This window comes from Canis lupus, chromosome 11 (genome assembly GCF_048164855.1).
Source record: "Canis lupus baileyi chromosome 11, mCanLup2.hap1, whole genome shotgun sequence".
Lineage (NCBI taxonomy): Eukaryota > Metazoa > Chordata > Mammalia > Carnivora > Canidae > Canis > Canis lupus.
This window is the reverse complement of record NC_132848.1, coordinates 33,253,640-33,274,093: the sequence shown is the minus strand read 5'-3', so window position 1 is coordinate 33,274,093 and position 20,454 is coordinate 33,253,640. Positions and strand designations below refer to the sequence as shown.

The window sequence follows — 20,454 nt, the reverse complement described above, 5'->3', positions numbered from 1 at the left end:
AGAGATTCTGGCGAAACTGGTTTAGCATATTGCCTGGCCATCAGAATTTTAAAACACTTCCTAGATAATTCTAATCTGTAGCCAAATTTGAGGTCTAATAGGATGGACATTCTTGTTTCTATATATTACAAAATAAGACAATTCAGTTCCTTTCCCAGATAGAGTGGGGCATAAGCACAGATAAATTTGATAATTTCTGAAGTATAATTTGAGGCATTTGTTTGGTGCTCATAAATTTAAAATTAGTCTCTTTCTTATCTTTATGATAATGCATTACTTCCTTTGCCCTAGTAATGTTTTTCAATCTCTTTTTCCCCCCTGATATTAGTACAGCTACATCACCTAGCTTTCTTTTCAGTTAAATGGTATATATATATATTTTTTTCCATCCTTTAACTTTCAAAATTTTATATTCCTATGTTTTAGATAAATATCTTGAATAGAATATAGCTGGATTTTTAAAAACCTACTGTGAAAATTCTGATGCAGATGCCCTATAAATTACAGCATTCAGTCCTTTTATACTTAATGCAATTAATGATATATACTCCTGATAGCAAATAGTTTAACTTACAGGATACTTTCTGAAGGTTGTAGTTCTCACAAGTGACCATGAGAGGGCGACTCCAGTGGACTCAGACATTTATAGCCTTGAAGGGACAGAAGAAACCAGGCATTTTCTCTCTCCACCACTGCTTCCAAGGGTGTGCCTTCCCTACAATGTTTGGGCATCCTCTGACCATGGGAAGAATAAGGATGTGTGCTTGAGGACAGAAGTGTGGTGAACTGGGGAACAAAAGAGCAGCCCAGTGGTCATGCCCATCCATGGGGTAAGTGTAGCTGAAGGTATTCATTGGGTTATGAGCAGAAGCTATTGACCAACTTGTATAGAAAATTTTCAGTACTTTATAACCAGCACTGCTGTACAGGCCATTTATATCAGTCTGCTTATATATCTGGATTTAAATCTACCGCCTTATTTTATTTGTAATACACATTCTATGTTGGTTTTTCTTGCCTTTCATGTCTTCTTTTACTATTTCTTCTTTTCCCTCTCTTATAGCTTTTTTTTTTTAAAAAAAAAATGCTTTATGTATTTATTTGAGAGAGAGCAAGAGCAGGGTGGCGGAAAGGAGCAGAAGAGAGGAACAAGCAGACTCCACGCTGAGCACAGAGCTCAATGCAGAGCCCAATACCAAGGTCCTGAAATCATGACCTGAGCTAAAATCAAGAGTTGGAGAATTAACTGACTGAGCCACCCAGGTGCCCCTCCCTCCCTTATAGCTTTTAAGTTTTACTGCATTCTTTTTTTTTTTTTTTACATAATTACCCCAGTATAACTACCTCATTCATCTCTGACTTTTCAAAGCCTATTATTAATCAATATGTTTACTTACCTCCTTGACAATACAATGGCCTCAGAGCACCTTAATTCTATTTTCTCCCAGTCCCTACTATCTTACTGTCATGTATTTTAATTCTTCACATATTTTTTAAATCTATAAGACATTATAGATTATTATTATAGATATTATTTGAAGACAATATTTATTAATATTTACCACCTTCTTTGTTGTACATATCTTTTTGCAGCTCTATATTATTCCAGAATCATTTTCTTTTTGCCTAAAGCATGTTCTTTAAACTCTTCCCTTAGTGAGGGTATTCTCTGTCTAAATGTTTTCATTTTGCCTTTATTCATAAAAAATGTTTCCCTGAAGATGAAATTAGAGCTTGGCAATTATTTTCTTTTGGCATCTTGAAGATGTCATTCTACCACTGCTGCCTGGGAGCTTTCAGTCTGTTACTCCAATAAAGAATCTGCCTTTTTCTCTCTGGCTGTTTTTAAGATGCTTTTTCTTCATCTTTCTGTACTTACACTATTGCGTGTTGGTGTATAATTCTTTTTATTGATCCTGCTTGAAATTTGCTGAGCTTCTGGTTTTGGTGGTTTGGTAACTTTCTGAAAGATTCTCAAACATCAATTTTTAAGATATTGCCTCTGCTCCATCTCGTTTTGAGATTGTTTAAATGTAAGATTTTCTCAAAAGATCTGATCAACTCTCCTGCATTTCTCATCTTTTTCTCTCTGTGCTTCATTAGATTTCTTCAGCTCAACTTTTACTTCATTATCACCTTTTCAATGGTGTGTAATATGCTGCTAAACACAACACATCCAACAATTTTGATTATTATAGTTTTCAAGTCTAGAAGTTGTATTTGTTTTTTTAAAAAAATGGTTGTGTCACTTTTTATTACTGTTTTCTATTTCTAGAAGATATCTTCAAATCTGATTTTTTTCAACTTAATTATTATTTTTTTAAAGAATTGCTATCTGATAAGTCCAGTACCTTACATCTTTCAGGGTCTCTTTCTGTTGTCTATTGTTTCTGTTTCTTCTCATTCGTGGTGTCTGTGCCTGGTTGTCTTTGGCTTTATGCTAGCTATTCTAAAAAAAATTTATCAAGCCTAGGATGAAAGTACCTTCCTCTACATACAATTTGCTTTTATGTCTGGCATGTTTGGGATCACCATAAACCAAGTTTAAGGCTGCCTAGAAGTTCAATCAAACTGCAATTTAAACTGCAATTACTTGTGAGGACTCATGTACTTAGAATTCTCATTTATCTTGAAGATGTGGTCCTTTGGGGTTTCAGCTTATTGTGGGGGGGCTATCATTACTTTCCCCACCTTGTGTGGCCTTGGACATTGACCTCTGTCTCCCTTGTTCCTGCTAGGCTATCAAAATCAATTTTCAAATTTGCTAGACTTCGCAAATGCTCTCAAGAAAAAGGTAATTTTTGTACTTATTCATCTTTCTGGGTTTCCTTTTCCTCATTATTCTCTTCTTGGTAATTCCTTAATGTCTTGCCAACTCTTTGAAGACTTTCAAGATGATCATTATTTAAAACCAGTTTTTTAAGTTGTTTTCAGTGGCAAGGTTGGTCCAAATAATCTAGCCCATCATTATTAGAAATAGCCAAATAACGTCTTTCTTGGCACATGGTAGTCTCTCAGTAAATGATGGCTGAATTAGTTGAATTATCATAATTTTCCAAACATGCTCTCTTTTTTTGCCTGTCTGCATTTACAAAGACTGTTTCCTACCCTTATGATGCAGAGAATGCCCATATTCTACCACTGACAAGGCTCAAAACCAATGCCCCCTCTTCCTCAAAAGTTCTTCCTGTTTTCCTTACTTCCCCAAATCTGAATCCTATTTCTCCCCCAGCTAAATCCTCAGGAGACCTGGTCCGTATTATTCTGGTTAATATATTAATATTAGAAATATAGGTAGAAATATGTTAATAGGTAGAAGTATATAACACAACTCTATCTCTTCTGTGGATTTGTACTTTCTTGACTTTTCTGGGCTTCTGCAGAATTCCCTTACTCCTCTTCAAGCTCAGCATACATTATAAACAGATTCTTTGGAAAATGGTATATACAGTACTTTTAGGTTTGATGTCCTAGGAGGGGATTCTTCGAACATTTAGTCTGCCATATGCTGGAAGCAGGCTGTAGCTCATTCTAATAAACCCTTACATTTGTATAGCACTTTAGAATGAACAGGGCACCCTCACATACATGTCTCTTACTTGAGTGTTGCAATCGTCATGCTGCAGATGGGAATCTGAGGGTAATAGAGACTAAATAATATACCTGAAATAGCGTCACAAAGCCATAAATGCTCCAGTCTTTTCTCTGCAAGCTCAGGGCTCGTTCCAGCACACCACCATTGCTTCTCCATATTATTTGTGTGGCTAGTAATTCCAATCACAACGACACCTAAAACTCTTTGAAAGTAACACTCAGTATGTGAAAGTACATGTGGTGTGGGAGTCAGGTCAGAGGCAGCAGACAGAGGGGTTAGCTCTGTGAGGTACCCACACACATGCCTCTCAAATGAAGGTTTTCTATATCTCAGTCCTCCTTACCTCACAACCTTGGTCCCATTTCTCATGACTTGCATGTCCACCATACAGCCCCCAGTAACATAGGCAGCTAGGTTCAACTCTGAGAATTCAGCCTGAAGGAGAAAGCAAAACACAAAAGGATTCGTAAAAAAATAACGATGCTAAAAACTATTAACATTTATTGGGTACTTGTATGTGCCAAGTATACACTTATATCTCACCTGAATCTTAGGAAGTTGATAATGTTTTACTTCCCTTTCTGAAACATGAGGAATCCAAGGTGCACAAGCATGGTGCTATGTACAAGGTCACATAATAAAAGGCAAAGTTGGATTGAAACTCTTATGTCTCCGATTCACAGACCCATGCTATTAGCCACTACTAATTTCTACTTCCTTGAAAGTGGAAGAAGCAACTCCAGCTTCAGGACTACATGAGGCCAAAGGCTGTTCAATATAACATTTTCCCTAGATTTCTCCAGCTTCAGGTTATGCAGTAGTATGACATCACAGCTAGTGATTGCTTATCACTGTTAATGGAGTCCTCCTCATCATCTGCCCACTGCTACCTCTTTTGGTCATAGCCCCTCCCTCATCCACCTACATGGTTACAGTAGAAGCACCAGAGCTGTGCATTGAAATAGTTCTCAGCCCCTCAGTCACAGCTGATGGGGCTGGCACTTGACCCAGGGTGGAGGAATAAGGTGCCCTTGTATTAGAATTTAAAACTGCTGAGTGATTCACACAGTTTCTTTCTACAGGCTGTATTTAATATACAAAACCTGAGTATAACCAAAGACCATGTTTTCTGCTATCTGGATTGGGAAAGTACAGAAAAAAAGGAGGCAGAGGGGAAAATGTCACAGTCTCTAAGAGAGGGGCAGAGACAAGAGATGAGTAGTCTTGATGTTTATGTGCCAGCTATAATCTTGCCCTTAGGCTTTACTGCAATACATCTGTATCTTTATAAGTTCATCTTTTTGTTTTCCTATTCGTTTAAGCAAGATCTGCTGAATTTCTGTTGCTTGTGACCAAAGCCCTATGGAATACATCCCTTCTACCAGGTTATATACTCCCTGGGGACAGTGATTCCAGGTTATCATAACCATGTTTCCTAAGGTAGCCATAACAAAGTACCACCACTAGGTGGCTTAAACAGCAAAAATTTCTTTTCCCACACCTCTGGAGGCTAGAAGTCCAAAAACAATGTGTTGGTAGGGTTGCTTCCTTTTGAGGGCTGTGAGGGAAAAATCTGTTTCAAGTTTCTCTCTTTGGCTTGTAGATGGCCACTTTCTCCCTTTTCATTACATTGTCTTCTTCCTACACATGTCTCTGTATCCAAAGACCCCCTTTTTATAAGGACACTAGTCATACTGCATTAGGGTCCACTCTAATGACCTCGCTTAACTCTATAAAGATCCTATCTCCAAATAAGGTCACATTCTGAGGTATTGGGGCTTAGGATTTCAACATGTAAATTTTGTAGGGTGCAGACACTTCAACTTGTAACCCCATCCTAGAAAATGCATACTACCAAACTGTGCCTCTTACACAATAGATGCCAAAAGCTATTTCTCAGGATTAAATGAATATAAATAACTTCTCTTACATATGAAAAACTCACTATGTGTCAGATTCTGTCTTAAGCATTTTACATGTATGAATTTAATCCTCATACTTGTCCAGATTGGGGAAAAAAAAAAAAAGGTAAAGAGAGATTAAATAACTTGCAAAACCCAGGATTTAAACCCAGGCAGTCTGACTCCAGCCTATGCTTTTAACTGCTATACCCCACTACCCCACTGTTTAGCTGAATAAGGCACCGGGTGGATTACAACTGCGAATTTTAGGGACCTTAAAATAGCCCATTTTAAGAGAAAAGCAAGTTTATATTGAAGGAAAATATCATTTCACAGTGACTGAAATGTATCCCCTTGGAAACATTTAACAGAATTATGACCAAAGACCTAGTCATCTCCCCAGATGGCATTAAAGAAAACCCAGGACACTTACATCTCTTGCATTAATTAATAGCCTCATTATGTCGTGGCAAGGTGAAAAGCAATGAGCTCTGTTAATGAGTCCAGATTAGTAAATAGTGGTAATGACCTGTTTATTAAGTCTAAGGCCCTAAAAATTCAGTCCCATCATGTTTAAGATACTTCACTGGTGAGAATACAAAAAAGAATTAGCAATAAAAGTTGTTGCTTGACTGTGTAGAGAAAAGAAGTTAGAAGAAAGTTGCAACACAGAACATTTGGGCACCAAAAATTTGAAGAAAAGGAATAAATCAATCTTGAATGATAGAATCTCCAACTCCAAGGTGGCAAAGCCTCATGGGCTGTCTTGCTGCCCAAATGGAAAGAGATATCTGGAAAAAAGACACACTCAGGTTTAGATATACAAGTTAGAAGTTCATCATGTTCAGGTCAGGATTTCTAGAGTTATTTCCCAGTTACTGTTTATGAATAATTACAGGAGGTAAATGCCTCGGTTGTTAGGGGTAGCAAGCCTCTATTGGATCAAGCATAGAGAGCCACAGTAGTAAAGAGAGGGCACTCTTCTATATTTTACTCTTTAAAAATTTCAACAAACAAAACTTGTATATGAACACAGAGGTATCCAAATACTTCTCCATCGTGATCTTTATTTTTTTTAAGATTTGTTTATTTATTTATTCATGAGAAACACAGAGAAAGAGAGGGGCAGAGACACAGGCAGAGGGAGAAGCAGGCTCCATGCAGGGAGCCCAACGTGGGACTCGATCCTGGGTCTCCAGGATCACACCCTGGGCTGAAGGCGGCACTAAACCACTGAGCCACCGCGGCTGCCCTCTCTTCATCTTTAAAATGAAAGAGTTATAATCAACTGAGTCAATCACATCTACAGTGCCTTTCATTTTTACAGATATTTATTTCTCAACTAGCGTCCCTCAATTATCACTGAAGGAAAAATCTATTATCACATCACATCTTATGAAAAAGGAATGCCAAGCAATATTTTTGTTAGAAAGCTCTTCACTGCCTCATATCCAGCTTCAGGAGCACAGTAGGTATTCAAAAATGCTTGCTAAATAAAATGTTATTTTTATTTTTGATAAGCAGATATCTACTAATGCTATGTATGTAGCTTGCCTTCTGAAACTGTCCGTTGCCAGATCCATTAGCCTATAACATTGAGGAGGGTGTTTCCAGGCAGAAAGGAGGGGAAAGGCCCAATGTAAGCTTTTAGTAATGAAAGCACAGGTAAGAATACAGGGCTATTGGATCAATGGAATGGTGACATGTCTTTTGTAGCTGGGGCATGGAGTTTATGGAGGAAAATAATAGGAAGCAGAAGTAGAAAAGTGGGTCAGAGACCAGTCCAGAAGGATCTTGAACTCTGCTGTGCATTGTATAGTGCATTCATCTATGTATATGATGTATACATACATATGTATACATAACAAATGTATGCATACTTCATAACAAATATACATGCATACTTCATGACAAATACCACAAAGTATATGCATATATGCATGCTTCATAACAAATACCACAAAGTACTTCAAACAACACAAGTTTATTATCTCACTGCTCTGTAGTCAGAAGCCCATATTAGTTTGGCTAGTTTCTCTGTTGTGGGCTTCACAAGGCCCAAATCAAGGTGTCAATCATCTGGGCTTTTATTGGAAGACTCTAGGAAGAAACTGCTCCCAAGCTCATTCAGGTGGTTGGCAGAATTTAGCTCTTCGTGGTTGAAGGACTGAGGTTCTGCCTCCTTGCTGGTGTCAGCTGGGAGCCTCTCCAAGACAGTTAAGGCCCCTTGCACTGTATGTCACATATTCTTAGAAATCTATTAACTTCCCCCTCTGCCACATTTCTCTCTCTAGCCAGAGTAAATTCTGTTTTTAAGGGCTTGTGTGGGCCCTGAATAATCAGGGTCACTCTCCCTATCTTAAGGTCCATAACTATAATCACATCTGCAGAGTCCCTTTTGAATATCATTTTCACAGGTTCCAGGGAGTAGGGTATAACATTTTGTGGCGCGGGGGGGGGGGGGGGGGGGAAGGAAGCCGCTGGAAAACACTAGAGGCTGCAGTGGAGGGGAGTGGTTACATATTTAACAACAAATATTGACAAAGAATTTTCTAGTCTCCAAGCTCTGTTACAGGTATTAGATATGGTTGGAATCCTATCCACTAACAAAATCTCTTCCACAACCCCCTAGATCAGAAGGCAACATAAGCACCTCTTTATAATTAAACTCATGTCCCGTTCTGAAACACACACGCACATGGACATGTGCACACACAAGCATACACACGCATGCACACAGGGAAAAAGACAGAATGCATTCAATTTCCCGTAGGGTATTTGGCTACCCGTAGGGTGTTCTCCCTGGAACTGGTACCTGGCAAGCACGTGATGCCAAGTAGATAATATTACTGAAAGTATGGGGTATTCATGGTTGGTTATTAATAACTGCATCTATGGTGATTATGATGTTGATGATAGAATGGAAATGGTGTGTGCAGTCATCATTACAATAAGCTGAATGATGCTATTAGGCCAACAGATCGATGAGAGAAAAACTGAAAGTGGGACTTGCAATTGGATGACTGATGGGAATGTGCTCAAGAAACCAAGAATGTGTGGGAATGCAAAGGTGGCAGCTTTCAGCCTTGACCATGAAGCCTGACTGAAGGAGGATTTTGACACAAAAAGATGTTGTCCAGAGTTCCTGAGAAAGGCAAGGAGCTTGCAGACAGACTGTTCTGGAATCCAAGGGTGGCTGATAAGATACTAGAAATTCCTGCCAGTTTATAAAGACCCATCTGGTCGAGACTGTACCCTTAAACCTTAGAATGTGCCCCTTTTCAAAGCCTTAAGCATATCACAGATTTTTCAGAAGGAAGAGAGAGAAAGAGACAGACACAGAGTCGACAGGAGAAGGTGGGCAGCCTCCAGTACCTTTTCTAATGCTGGGTGGTCAACCTCTGACCCTCAGCCCCATTCTCCAACCTTTCCCATTACACCCTATGCAGAGGAACTGTTAATCTGCAGGTCAGGGTATCATAATGCTACAGGTGACAGATGGCAAGGTCATTGCTAGGTTGAAAAGCCAGGCAACCACATGTGACACTGGCTTCTCTGCAGCTGAGTGCTTGATGATGTGTGTGGTCATCATGTCGATTCCTCTCCTCTGCCTGTAGCTCCTCATAGATGCTCATCTCAGCATCCACCTTTCCCTCTACTGCTCTCTCTTCCATGAGTTGGCAGCAGTAAACTCTGATTGCCAAAAGTCCCAGATGTCCTGCTTTCTCTCTTCATAACTGTGTTTGTCATACCTTGGGTCTATTTAGTAATAACAGCCACATGCTTAATAAATAACATCCACAAATGATCTGGAGCCTAACTGCAGGATTCACACCAGCTCTAGCAAAGAGCCCTGCACTGGGGTGGGGGGCCCAGGCCAGCTAACGATTAAAGGTATTCCAGGACTTATTTGCTATTCTTCCCTGTGTATTTGGCTACCTTAGGAACCTAGAACAGGGGTGGTGATTTTCAAGGTAGGATTAGGGCATTCCTGCATCCTTTAGCAAGTTATCATCAAAATTCCACTCTAATCCCTAACAGATTGTTATGTTTACTCTTGGGAACCAAACTGTGTCATTAACAAATTCCTTTAAAAACAATCAGCATTCTGCATGTACTCTGATCCTCTCCATGTCTTAAGTTCTTTCACAGAGTTTCCTAACGTCCAAGAGACTCATTAGAAGGACGCACAACAACAACAACAATCAAGTAGCACTAAACACAAAAAACCTAAGCGCTACCTGGTCTCTAATGTCCAACATGGTTTAGACACTAAAGAACTGATGACCTCCTTGATGGCCTTCCACCATCCCCTATTCTCCACTTCTGTCTGACTCTGCCATTGCCACACTGGTCACCTTCCCATTGTCAAGCATGCTGAGCAAACTCCAGGCTCCAGTCCCCCAACCCCTAGAGCTTCCTGGAGATGGCAACAAGGGCACCTTCCCACTCTACCTACATCTCTACTCAGTGGCACCCCCAGGAGGCACCTCCCTGCAAAGCACCTGCGGTACTCCATGCCCCCTTTCCTTGCTTGAACTCTCCCTACGACATTCATCCCCAATGACATAATTGTACCCTTTTCCCCATCTGACATGATTTACATCCATTCCACTTTAGTATTTAATTGTCCATCTCTCTCACCAGAGTAGGGAGCAGAGGTCTGTTTCATTTATGGCTCTATCCCAGCACCCAAACCAGTACCTGACATTCAGCACAATGCTCTAATAAATATCATTGAATAAATGAATGTCTATTTTGTAGATGTCAGAGGTGAGGCCCAGGGAGGCAAAGTGATTTTTCTAAAAGTTACAACCCAATAGTTACATGAGCTGGGACTCAAACCCAGGCCAACATCCTTCACACTGCACCAAGTGGGTTACTAGAGGTGACTCTGTTCTACTGCACAGAGCTGGGTCAGCTAAAGGGCTGCTTGGCTGGCTTTGGGCTTTGCTTGTGCATGTGGCTGCCCTAATTTTCAAACCTTCCCATGTCAGCAAAGCCCATGGGCCCCTGCCCCTCCTTCACCACTCTACCTCTTCCAACTGCCCCGCTCCTGCAAACACTTGGCAGGTGGCCCAAGGCCTGCTGTCAGCAAGAACTGCTTCCTGTAGATTTCCCAGCACAGGCTGTGTTTTTAGTTCTGAGGGCCCAGTGGGCTCAGTGACTTCCTTGCCTGGCATCTGAAGTCTTTTCCACCAGTTCAGATTCACCTTGTAGACAAAAGAGGCTTTGAGAGTCTGCAGACTCTCTTAGTGGCCCATTCCAGATGAGGAAATCTCACTCAGGAGCAGTGCCTGGCAGCTCAGTGAAAGCACCCAGCTACAATGTGTAGACGCAAAGGTATCTTCAGCTCATCAAAACATAACACTTTGTGTGTGTGTGTGTGTAGAAGGCAGGGCAGGGAGCAATAATCCATAAAAACATGTCAAAATAAATATAAAAATACAGAAAAAGTTAAAATGACAAACCCTAAATTCTTAAATGTTCAAGTAATAGAAAATCCAAAATCAGATGGAGTTAACCACATTTTAAAAACTAAACAAAAAAAATCAGCAACAGTGATTTGCAGGTTACAAAGTGATTGGTATAGGCTGGTTTTCAGAATCAGACTGCGAGTCTGTGAGCTCTTATGCCTTACCTGCTGTAAAACTTGAGGCAGGCTAGCCTTTCTATACCTCAGTCCCTTGTCTATAAAATAAGCCTTCCCATGGTAATTGTGAGCATCAAATGAATTGATAAAAGCCCTTAGCAAGGTGCATAAGCAAAAATAAGTGCACAATAAATGTTAGCTATCATGGTTATGTTATTTAATTGGATCATTACAACAACCTCTTGATATGAGGCGAAGTATTAGTATCTCCACTAGCTGACGAGAAAACTGAGGAGCAGAGAGAACAAATGACTCAGCCAAGATCACAAGGTTATGGAGCAAGAGAGCTACAACTCTGACTCCATTCATCCATTCATTCATGCACTTGACAGCTACTATGCCAAGGACAGGATCTAATGACACGACCGCAAATGAGCAAAACTCCCCATTCTCATGGAACTTGTATCTAGTGGGGAAAATAGGCCATTAACAATAAACAATATGTCAGGGAAAGAAACAGATTCTGGAAAGAGGACAGAGTGCTGGGAGGTGAGCGTTATGTCAAATAAGGAGGGTCATGGGAAGGTGGCACTTTATCAGTGCTACAAGCAAAGGGAGGGAGCAAATCCTACAATAAGAGGGGGAAAGGGTCTGCAGGCAGGGAGAATAGCAAGGAGGAAGGCCTAGAGGCTGGAGCATTATGTATGTAGCTCAAGAGCAGCAAGGCAGGCAGTGTGGCTGGAACAGAGATAGTGAGGGAGTGAGTGGAAGAAGAGGTTGGAGAAACGACAGTGGATTGATCCCAGTAAGGATTTTCGTCTGGATCACAGGGTTAAGATGTTAGCACCATCACCATCCTCATGAGCAACATTATCATCTTCACACTGTCAATGAAGATAATGATGAAAAAAAAAAAAGATAATGATGAAGATTCAACATCACCACCGCCATCATCATCATATTTGGCAATGCAAGAATTCAAGAAGTCCAGTTTGAAAAAAATCACCAGTAAGTGTGGCACTCTGATTTCTAAGGAATTTTTTTCATGGCCCAGTATTGCTTGTTCTCCAGGGCTTAGATGTACACTGAGTAGAGATTAAGGTGGGGTTCTGATGGATGTCAGCCAGAGCACCCAGGCATGCCCTAGTTCTGCCCTGCTAGTTACCCCTTCCTGCTCCGGTTCCCAAAAAAACTGGACCCGCAAGAAACAACAGCAAGTGAGAATCAAAGACCCACAAGAAACAAGAGCAAGTGAGAATCAAAGAAAAACAACCATTGTACCCATCGTCCTTTTCCCTGTGCCAGGTCAGCTACAAGAGTGAAGAAAGCAGGCAGCCTGGGTGGCTCAGCGGTTTAGCGCCGCCTTCAGCTCAGGGCCTGATCCTGGAAACCCGGGATCGAGTCCCAAGTCAGGCTCCCTGCACGGAGCCTGCTTCTCCCTCTGCCTGTGTCTCTGCCTCTCTCTCTCTCTCTCTCTGTGTGTGTGTGTGTCTCATGAATAAATAAATAAAATCTTTAAAAGAAAAAAAGTGAAAGCTTTTGATAATGTCTTCAGGGAAAGAAGGAAATGAAGAAGAAGGGGAAGAAGCGGGGGTAGAGAAAAGTGGGGAAGAGGAATGAGAGACAGGGGAAAAGAGAAGGAGGGGAAGCCTTTAGGGGAACAGAATGGTGGCACCACCTCAGCCCCCAGAGCTTTTAAGGTTGAGAGACCTAGGAAAGAACTTTGCCACCTGCCACAAACTTTTGCTCCTGCAACAGATCAGGCAAATGTTCAGGAATTTTAAGACCACAGTTTAACTATGCAGAAGAGAATGATGGTTAATGTCCCCCTGACATCTGCTTCTCTCTACTTCTCCTCATTGCAGAGCTTGCTCCACATGTTCAAACACTTTTCTGCTGAATGTTCAGAAAAGTGTATTTATAGGATTAAGCAAACCAGGTGTGAAAGTTTCCCCACATTTCCCCAGAGGAACGATGGACAATTTGGGGGCTTGGAGACTGAGATGTAGACGTGAAGGCCACTGCCAGGCAGCTGCTACACCCTCTGCCTATGTCTCTGCATTCTCTCTGTGTCTCTCATGAATAAATACATAAAATCTTTATTTTTTTTAATTTTTATTTATTTATGATAGTCACAGAGAGAGAGAGAGGCAGAGACACAGGCAGAGGGAGAAGCAGGCTCCATGCACCAGGAGCCCGATGTGGGATTCGATCCTGGGTCCCCAGGATCGCGCCCTGGGCCAAAGGCGGGCGCTAAACCACTGCACTACCCAGGGATCCCACATAAAATCTTAAAAAAAAAAAAAAAGAAGAAGAAAGAAAAAAGAACCACGGTAAGGATACCTTGGGGAAGATGGTTCCAGGCAAAAACAACAGCAAGAGCAAAGGTCCTAAAGCAGAGTGTGCTCACTTGTTTTTTAAAGTTTGTTTTCATTGTGGTAAAATACACCAAATATAAAGTTCACAACTTTAACTGTTTTTTAAGCATATAGTTCAGTGGCATTAAGTATATTCACAATGTGAATATATGTGGAATCATATAGTATTTGTTCTTTTACGTCTGGCTTATTTCACTTAGCATGTTTTCAAGGTTTGTCCACACTGAAGCATTTGTCAGGATTTCCTTCCTTTTGAAGTTTTGAAGGCTGAATAATATTCCATTGTATGGATAGATTTCATTTTGTTTACATATCATTTGTCAACGAACACTTAGGTTACTTCTACGTTTGGCTATTGTGAGTAATGCTGCTATGACCATGAATTTAAAAACATCTACTTGAGTCCCTGCTTCCAGTTCTTTGGGTTATACACTCAGAAGTAGAATTGCTCATCATATGGTAAGTCTATGTTCAACTTTTTGAGGAATTGCCATACTGTCTTCCACAGTGGCTGCACTATTTTACATTCCTTCCATCAGTGTACAAGGTTTCCAATGTCTCTACATCCTCACCAACACTTGTTTTCTGTCCCTTGATTTTAAAGAACCATGAGAAGTCTAGTGTACCTGGATCAGAGTAAGCAAGAAGGACAAGGCAGGAAAGGGCAGGAAGAATGCCAGAGAAGTCACACCACGAAGGGTCTAGAGCTATGGGAAGGACTCTGGCTAATAGATGGAGCAAGACTGGGAGCCTTTGGAGAGATGTGAACCATGAAGGATCATAATCCCATTGATAATAAGGATGGTAAATCTAATGCTACCAGCTCCAGAAGCCTGGGGCCTCCAAGGATAGCACAATCCTCCTTTCTCCCAAGCTGCCAAAGGGTTAAGTAAATGCAAACACGGATAAATTCAGTGAAAGGAGATACTTCCTTCCCCTGGCTGACACACCTGATGCAGGAAACAGACTTGTGCTCCCTGGAAATGAGAGGCCTGGCCGACTGATGCTTCGAGGAGAAAATGAACGTTGCCTGGACACAAGATGGCTTAGCACTTCCCATGTTCATTTCTGAGAGCTACTGAACAGCCTGAGGCCCCATCTGTTTTCAATCTTGTTAAAAGGGCCTCGTGTGCTGGCGCCTATTTAAAATAATGCACACATGGAGTTTCTAAAATGAAGAAGAAAAAAGGCCCAAGCTTTCCCTGCCGGCACAGCTTATGTGTTTATTTTGGAGCAGGCTTTGGGAGTTCTGAGACAAGACATAGCTAATTTCTCTTCCCGAGGTTGATTTGCAAGTCCCCATAGGTTTCTGCTCCAAGCCTTTAAGGCAGCTTGGTATGAACCAGTCACCCCTTCAAAAGTCCACTGTGAAATATCTCCAAATTAAGGCTGGGCTCAGGAAAGGGGGAGACCAAGGGCCACTTTCCTCTTTGCAAAGGAGCTGTTCCTCGATTCCTTTTCCTCAGCAGGGACTCTGGTTTCTAAAGGCCAAGTTCTTCTCAGATGCTCATTTTCTTCCCCAGGGGCACCAGTAGTTCCAAAACAGCATGATCCAGATAGGGCTCAGGGCCAACCTGAACCGAATCTCCCAATGGGGACTGCAAGGGACAGTGTCAAGAAGAATCACCTGAAATCAATGCATTCCCATGTCAAGAAGCCAAGGGAAGGAGGGTCTTCTGTCCATTTCCAGGAGCAGGGTGGACCTCTGCACTGCTAACTCACAATGGCACTCCCATATCCAGTGCCAAAAAAACACCTCATCAATTTAGAATCACATACAGAGCCTCATCAATGATGGCCCCACATGTCTGGAGACTTCATAAATAACTTCCCCTAAACCCAGAAGAAGGGGAATGCAAAAAGGGTATAAGAGAAACAGGATGAGTGTGTCACTGGTGGCCCAGCAGTGATGGATCATGCCTTTTTTTGCACCTTCACACCTGCTTTGACTCTAAGGACCTGGCTGACATTACTTTTACTCGGTGGTAGTAATGTTCAGTGGTGGTGGTGGCAGTGGTTATTCCAGTAGAAACAATAGTAGGAGAAACAGGAGCAACAGAGGCAAAAGTAGAAGCAGCAGTTGTAGTCTTTGGAAAAGCAGAAATGAAAGTAGTGATACTACTGACTAGCTATAATAGGACGAGAGGAGGTAGCTCTATGAATACCACTGGTATTTCCAGTGGCAATATATTTATAATTGCATATAGTAAATTATATTTACATTATGATTAAAATGAATAATAGTTTTTAAGCCCTTCCTATGTGCCAGCCACTGTTCTAAGGACAGTAACTACCTAAGGTAGGTCCTCTTAGTATTATGCCCACTTTATAGCTGGGAGCACTATAGTACAATGACACTGCATTTATTTCCCAAGGTCACACAGCTGGGAGGTTACAGACCAAGTGAACACAAGCAGTCTGGCTCCAGGCTCCCTGCTCTTAGCTACTCTACTAGACTTCTTGCAACCTGAGGCAAGGGGAGCAGTGGGCCTGGAGGTCATGGTAGGATTACTGCGGGAGAATTACCTCTGAAGAGGCCATCTAAGGAGGGGGCTTTAGTCACTTCCTGAAGGTTCAAAGGATTCAGGGTTTTCCAGCTAAGAATCAAGAAAAGCAGTAATTTTTATTTTTTAATTTATTTAAATGTGAGGTTTATATATAAGATTTAATTGGGGGATCCCTGGGTGGCGCAGCGGTTTAGCGGCTGCCTTTGGCCCAGGGCGCGATCCTGGAGACCCGGGATCGAATCCCACGTCAGGCTCCCGGTGCATGGAGCCTGCTTCTCCCTCTGCCTGTGTCTCTGCCTCTCTCTCTCTCTGTGACTATCATAAATAAATAAAAATTTATAAAAAAAAAAAAAAAGATTTAATTGGAAATAAAAGAGTCCTGTTTCAAAAGACTGTTAAAAAGCTGTAGTATAGAGATGCCTGGGTGGCTCAGCGGTTGAGCGCCTGCCTTCAGCTCACGGTGTGATCCTGGAGTCCCGGGATCGGGTCCCTTGTCAGGTTCCCTGCATGGAGCCTGCTTCTCCCTCTGCCTGTGTCTCTGCCTCTCTCTCTCTCCCCATCTCTCATGAATAAATAAATAAAATCTAAAAAAAAAAAAAAAAAAAAAAAAAAAAGCTGTAGTATGGTGAGGCTTTGGATTTTACACAGGTGTAGTAACCATGTCTTATTTTCTGTATTCTGATGTTTTGACATCTTGAGGCCTTGCTGACCCTGGAAAGACTGCCTCTCACAGGAATTTTAGTCAATTCCCAGAGATGGTAAATAACTCACCACAGAGAACGCCTTTCAAATGCAAGCCAAAACCAATCCAGAGCCCATGTGCCAACCACCTGCTCTATGGGGCTCTCACACTCTAGGCGACCATCCCCCTAAGATTCAAGGGCCAGGTACCAGAAAACCAAGGACAACCCCCTACACCCCAGAGCCTGCTGAAGCTATTCCAACTAGCCAGTCATAAGGCTGCTTACCCTGCTTGCCCATTCCTTCCTGCAAGACCATAACAAAGGCTCTTGCCCACGTTTCCCCCTAGCTCCTTCTGCCTCCTGACTGGCCATGGTGTTCATGTGGTCCCCCAAAGTGTGTGACATCCCTACTTTTAGAGGACTACTAATACAATGAACTTGATCATTCATGTAAGTCACTTCTGCATCTTACCATATTCAACTAAAACAAATCCTGGTACTTTTACAACAGGCTTGGTCCAGCCCTTAAAGATTTCAACAGACTTTAGGCCTTTGCTGAGCTACTGGGTACAAGCCAGGGGACACATTTATTATGTGGGATTGTGTTGCAAAATCACTCAACATGGGATAAGATAGACCTAGGTTTCAACTGCATTCTTGGAATTTCCTAGCTGTGTGATCTTGGGGGAAGTCACACAGGAATTTCTGCCTCACTGTCTTTGTCAGGTAAGAATGGGAGAGAAGGCCCTTGCCCTGTCCTTGTTCCAAGGCTACGATGCTGACTAAAAGGAACTGTGAAGGTGAAGTTTCCTTGGAGAGGTCTGATTTGGGAAGCCCTCACCACTATAAATTATACTACCATCACCTATCTTTAGGGAACAACAAGACTCACCACACAAAAGGTGTCATCTCTGAGTTGTTTCTCTCTAGAACAGGGTTTCTCAACCTTGGAGCATTGACATTTTGAGCTGGATAATTCTTTGCTGTGGGAGGCTAGCTTGTGTATTTTAAGATATTTAGAAACATTCCTGGCCTTTACCCATAGATGTCAGTGGCATTTCCCTGTTGTGACAACCAAAAATGTTTCCAGCCATTGCTAAATGTCCCCTGGAGGGCAAAATCTCTCCTGGTTGTGAATTATTGATATAGAAGAAGGAATGGTTAAGCTTTCTCCCTTTTCTCATTCTTCCTCTTCCTACTTCTCCCTTCCTTTTCATTCTCACTTCCCTTTCTTTCTTCCTCTTTCCCTCTCCCTCCTTCTTTTCTTGCCCCTGCTTTTCCAAAGATGCTCAGGAGTCTACAACCCTAGGTACCCCAGTGGAAGACCATGGTTCTAAGGTATACAACTGGAAAACAGTTGCTCTAGCAGACAGCTCCAGGCTACGGATCACCAGAATAGGATTCAGAGGTCTGCTGTTCAGAGTTCTTGGTTTCATTCCCTTCATATATTTACTAGCTGAGCTCATCTCTCATGATTCAACCACCTTATCCATAATTTGCCATCCTTTCTAAGCAGGCTTGGCTTAAACCCACAGAATGTGAGAACTGAAAGTTCCTCTGGGGTCACCAATGGGTTTCATTTTACTGCCAGCTCTGGCTGCTGTGTGAAGAATAATGAAGCTGCCCTAAGCTCGGCTGGGAAGCATGCCTTCATTGAGCAGTGGTATCTGTTGTGGCTGGGGGAGGGCTGGCAGGTAGAAAGTGCTCTATGCATTTGCCAATTCCTCCTTTTACAAATGATCAACCTAGATCCAGGATCCCCTCTGACTTAATGAAAATTGATCAAATTCTTACAATGTGCTGATAGTACTGCTATTATCATCATCATCTTCATTTTTTGGATCAAGAAACTGAAGTTTGGAACACAGAGTCACATGCCGAAAGTCCCACAGGTAATAAGAGGCAGTGTCAGGATTCGATCCCTTGCTCTTCTGATCCAAGGCACAGCTTCGTCCATCACACCGAACTGTCTCAAACTATTTTCTTTCTTCTGAGGCAACAATAAATTTTCCTCTATATAAGTAAAATATACAGTAGTAATAAGCATTAATAAAAATGAGCCTATTAGCTTCCAGAATCTCAGTGTCATTTCCCAATAAAGATATGCAAAGGGCATTTAAAGCAAAGGTTAGAAGAAACCAGAATGGGCAGTAGATGCATATCCAGGAATGAGGGGTGAGTTAGCAGTGAGATTTAGGAAAATATAGTGTTTTATAGAGTATGGGCTGCTTGGGAGCCAGGGGTTCAAAACAGCTCTGCCAACTTAAATGTGCTTGGTGGGACCTGTGACAGTAATACACAACTTACAAGGTCACTGTGAGGATGAAGTGAGGGTATGTATAGCAAGCTCCTGCCAGAGTATCAGAGCTGTGTGTGTGTGTGTGCAGCAAGTGATTAATATACAAAAGTCCTATTATCGCTATTATTGGTAGGTACTATGAAATACTAAATTTCATGAAGGTATTCAGGGGAAAGAAGGCTAGTTGTAAACTGCTTTGAGACTACAAAAAAAAGGAGTGGTGAGAGACCTAGGTTCCAGAGAGAAGGTGAACACATAAACAAATAGGTATGTGGATGGAAGAAGAGGCGGATGGATAGATATTCATAGAAATAACATTTTTGGAAACCAAGATGCAGCACCAAAGGGAAAGCTGCTATAAACAAGAGACTATCTAAATTAAATATTGGCTCCTCCAAAGACTCTTGGGGGCAGCACTGAGCAGAAAGAGGCAAAGAGGTTGTGAGAAAGGCAGGCTGGTCCCTGGTTGGGAAGAGCCTTGGTGCTGCCTGAGGACTTTGGCCCCTTTATCCCCATAGACATGAAGGAGCCTAGAGAGCAAAGGCAGCCAGAGGGAGACCAAAGTGGCTGTACAAAAATAAGCAAATTAAGACAAATGATCAAAACCTGGTTCTGTCTAATGAACGCAAAGTTGGGGCCCTGGTATGTCCTGGCCCAGTCAGTGGAGATTCACCCGTTTCCCTTGCTTTTCCTGGCAGCCAGAGGGGTGGGCTGCTGGTCTCCTCCCTGTCTGGACAGAATGTAGGTCCATTGGGGTGGGTGGGAAGTCACTTGGTTCACTTTATCTTAAACAGGCTGAGAACCCACCCATAAGCTCATGAAGGGAACTTCAGGGCTATTGCTCAGAGATCAGAAAAAGGTTCCAGCAACACAGATAGAGGGAAGTCAGAAAACCCAGATGGGCTGTCTGTCTATGGTCTCCGAGAAAATCAGTCAGAAAAACTGCATTAGGCCAGACAAAGCAAGCCTTTTTTCCAGGTCTGGCTAGGCAACAGGTGAGTTAAGGGGAAAATTATGGGCTTTCAAAACAGACAGATATAGGTTTCAGTCATAATTCTGCCACTAACTCTGCAAACACCTACTTTGCATCCCCTAGCCTGCTTCCTCATCTGGACAATAACAAGACTCACACCCCAGGTGTTGCTGAAGGACTGAATATAGAAACATGATATATGTGATGTGATGAAGAGCACACAGTAGACCTGCAGTAGCCAATCTTCCTTCCTTCCTTTAACACGCATTCTGAACCCCCAACGTGTAACCCCAGATCCCCCAAGATGAGGCTCAGTTCTGCCACCTGTCTGGTGCTTTGAATGCCAGACTTCAAAATAGAGGAGACAAAGTGGGGGTAGTTTGGCTCTACTATTACCAGCATCATGACTTAGAGCAAGGAAGTATGCCATGATGAGTCCCAGTTCTACAGGAGGGTGTAAGGCAGTAAGATGTAGGGTCAGCGGTGTGGGCTCCAGAGCATCTTTGGAGCCTCCACCTCTCCTAC

General features: G+C 42.1%; 1 protein-coding gene and 1 long non-coding RNA gene across 7 annotated transcripts in view; one reads left to right on the top strand and one right to left on the bottom strand.

Moving 5' to 3' along the window:
- Window positions 1-20,454, bottom strand: part of SYN3 (synapsin III) — a 452,196-nt gene that overhangs the window by 363,937 nt on the left and 67,805 nt on the right. For all 4 annotated transcript variants that reach the window (XM_072844189.1, XM_072844190.1, XM_072844192.1 and 1 more), the window contains one exon: window positions 3,939-4,030. In XM_072844189.1, coding sequence (XP_072700290.1) covers window positions 3,939-4,030 — 92 coding nt within the window. The remainder of the gene's footprint in view (window positions 1-3,938; window positions 4,031-20,454) is intronic.
- LOC140642945 (uncharacterized) overlaps window positions 656-20,454 on the top strand; it is a 64,608-nt gene continuing 44,809 nt past the window's right edge. For all 3 annotated transcript variants that reach the window (XR_012039316.1, XR_012039320.1, XR_012039319.1), the window contains exon 1: window positions 656-830. This is a non-coding gene — a long non-coding RNA (uncharacterized lncRNA). The remainder of the gene's footprint in view (window positions 831-20,454) is intronic.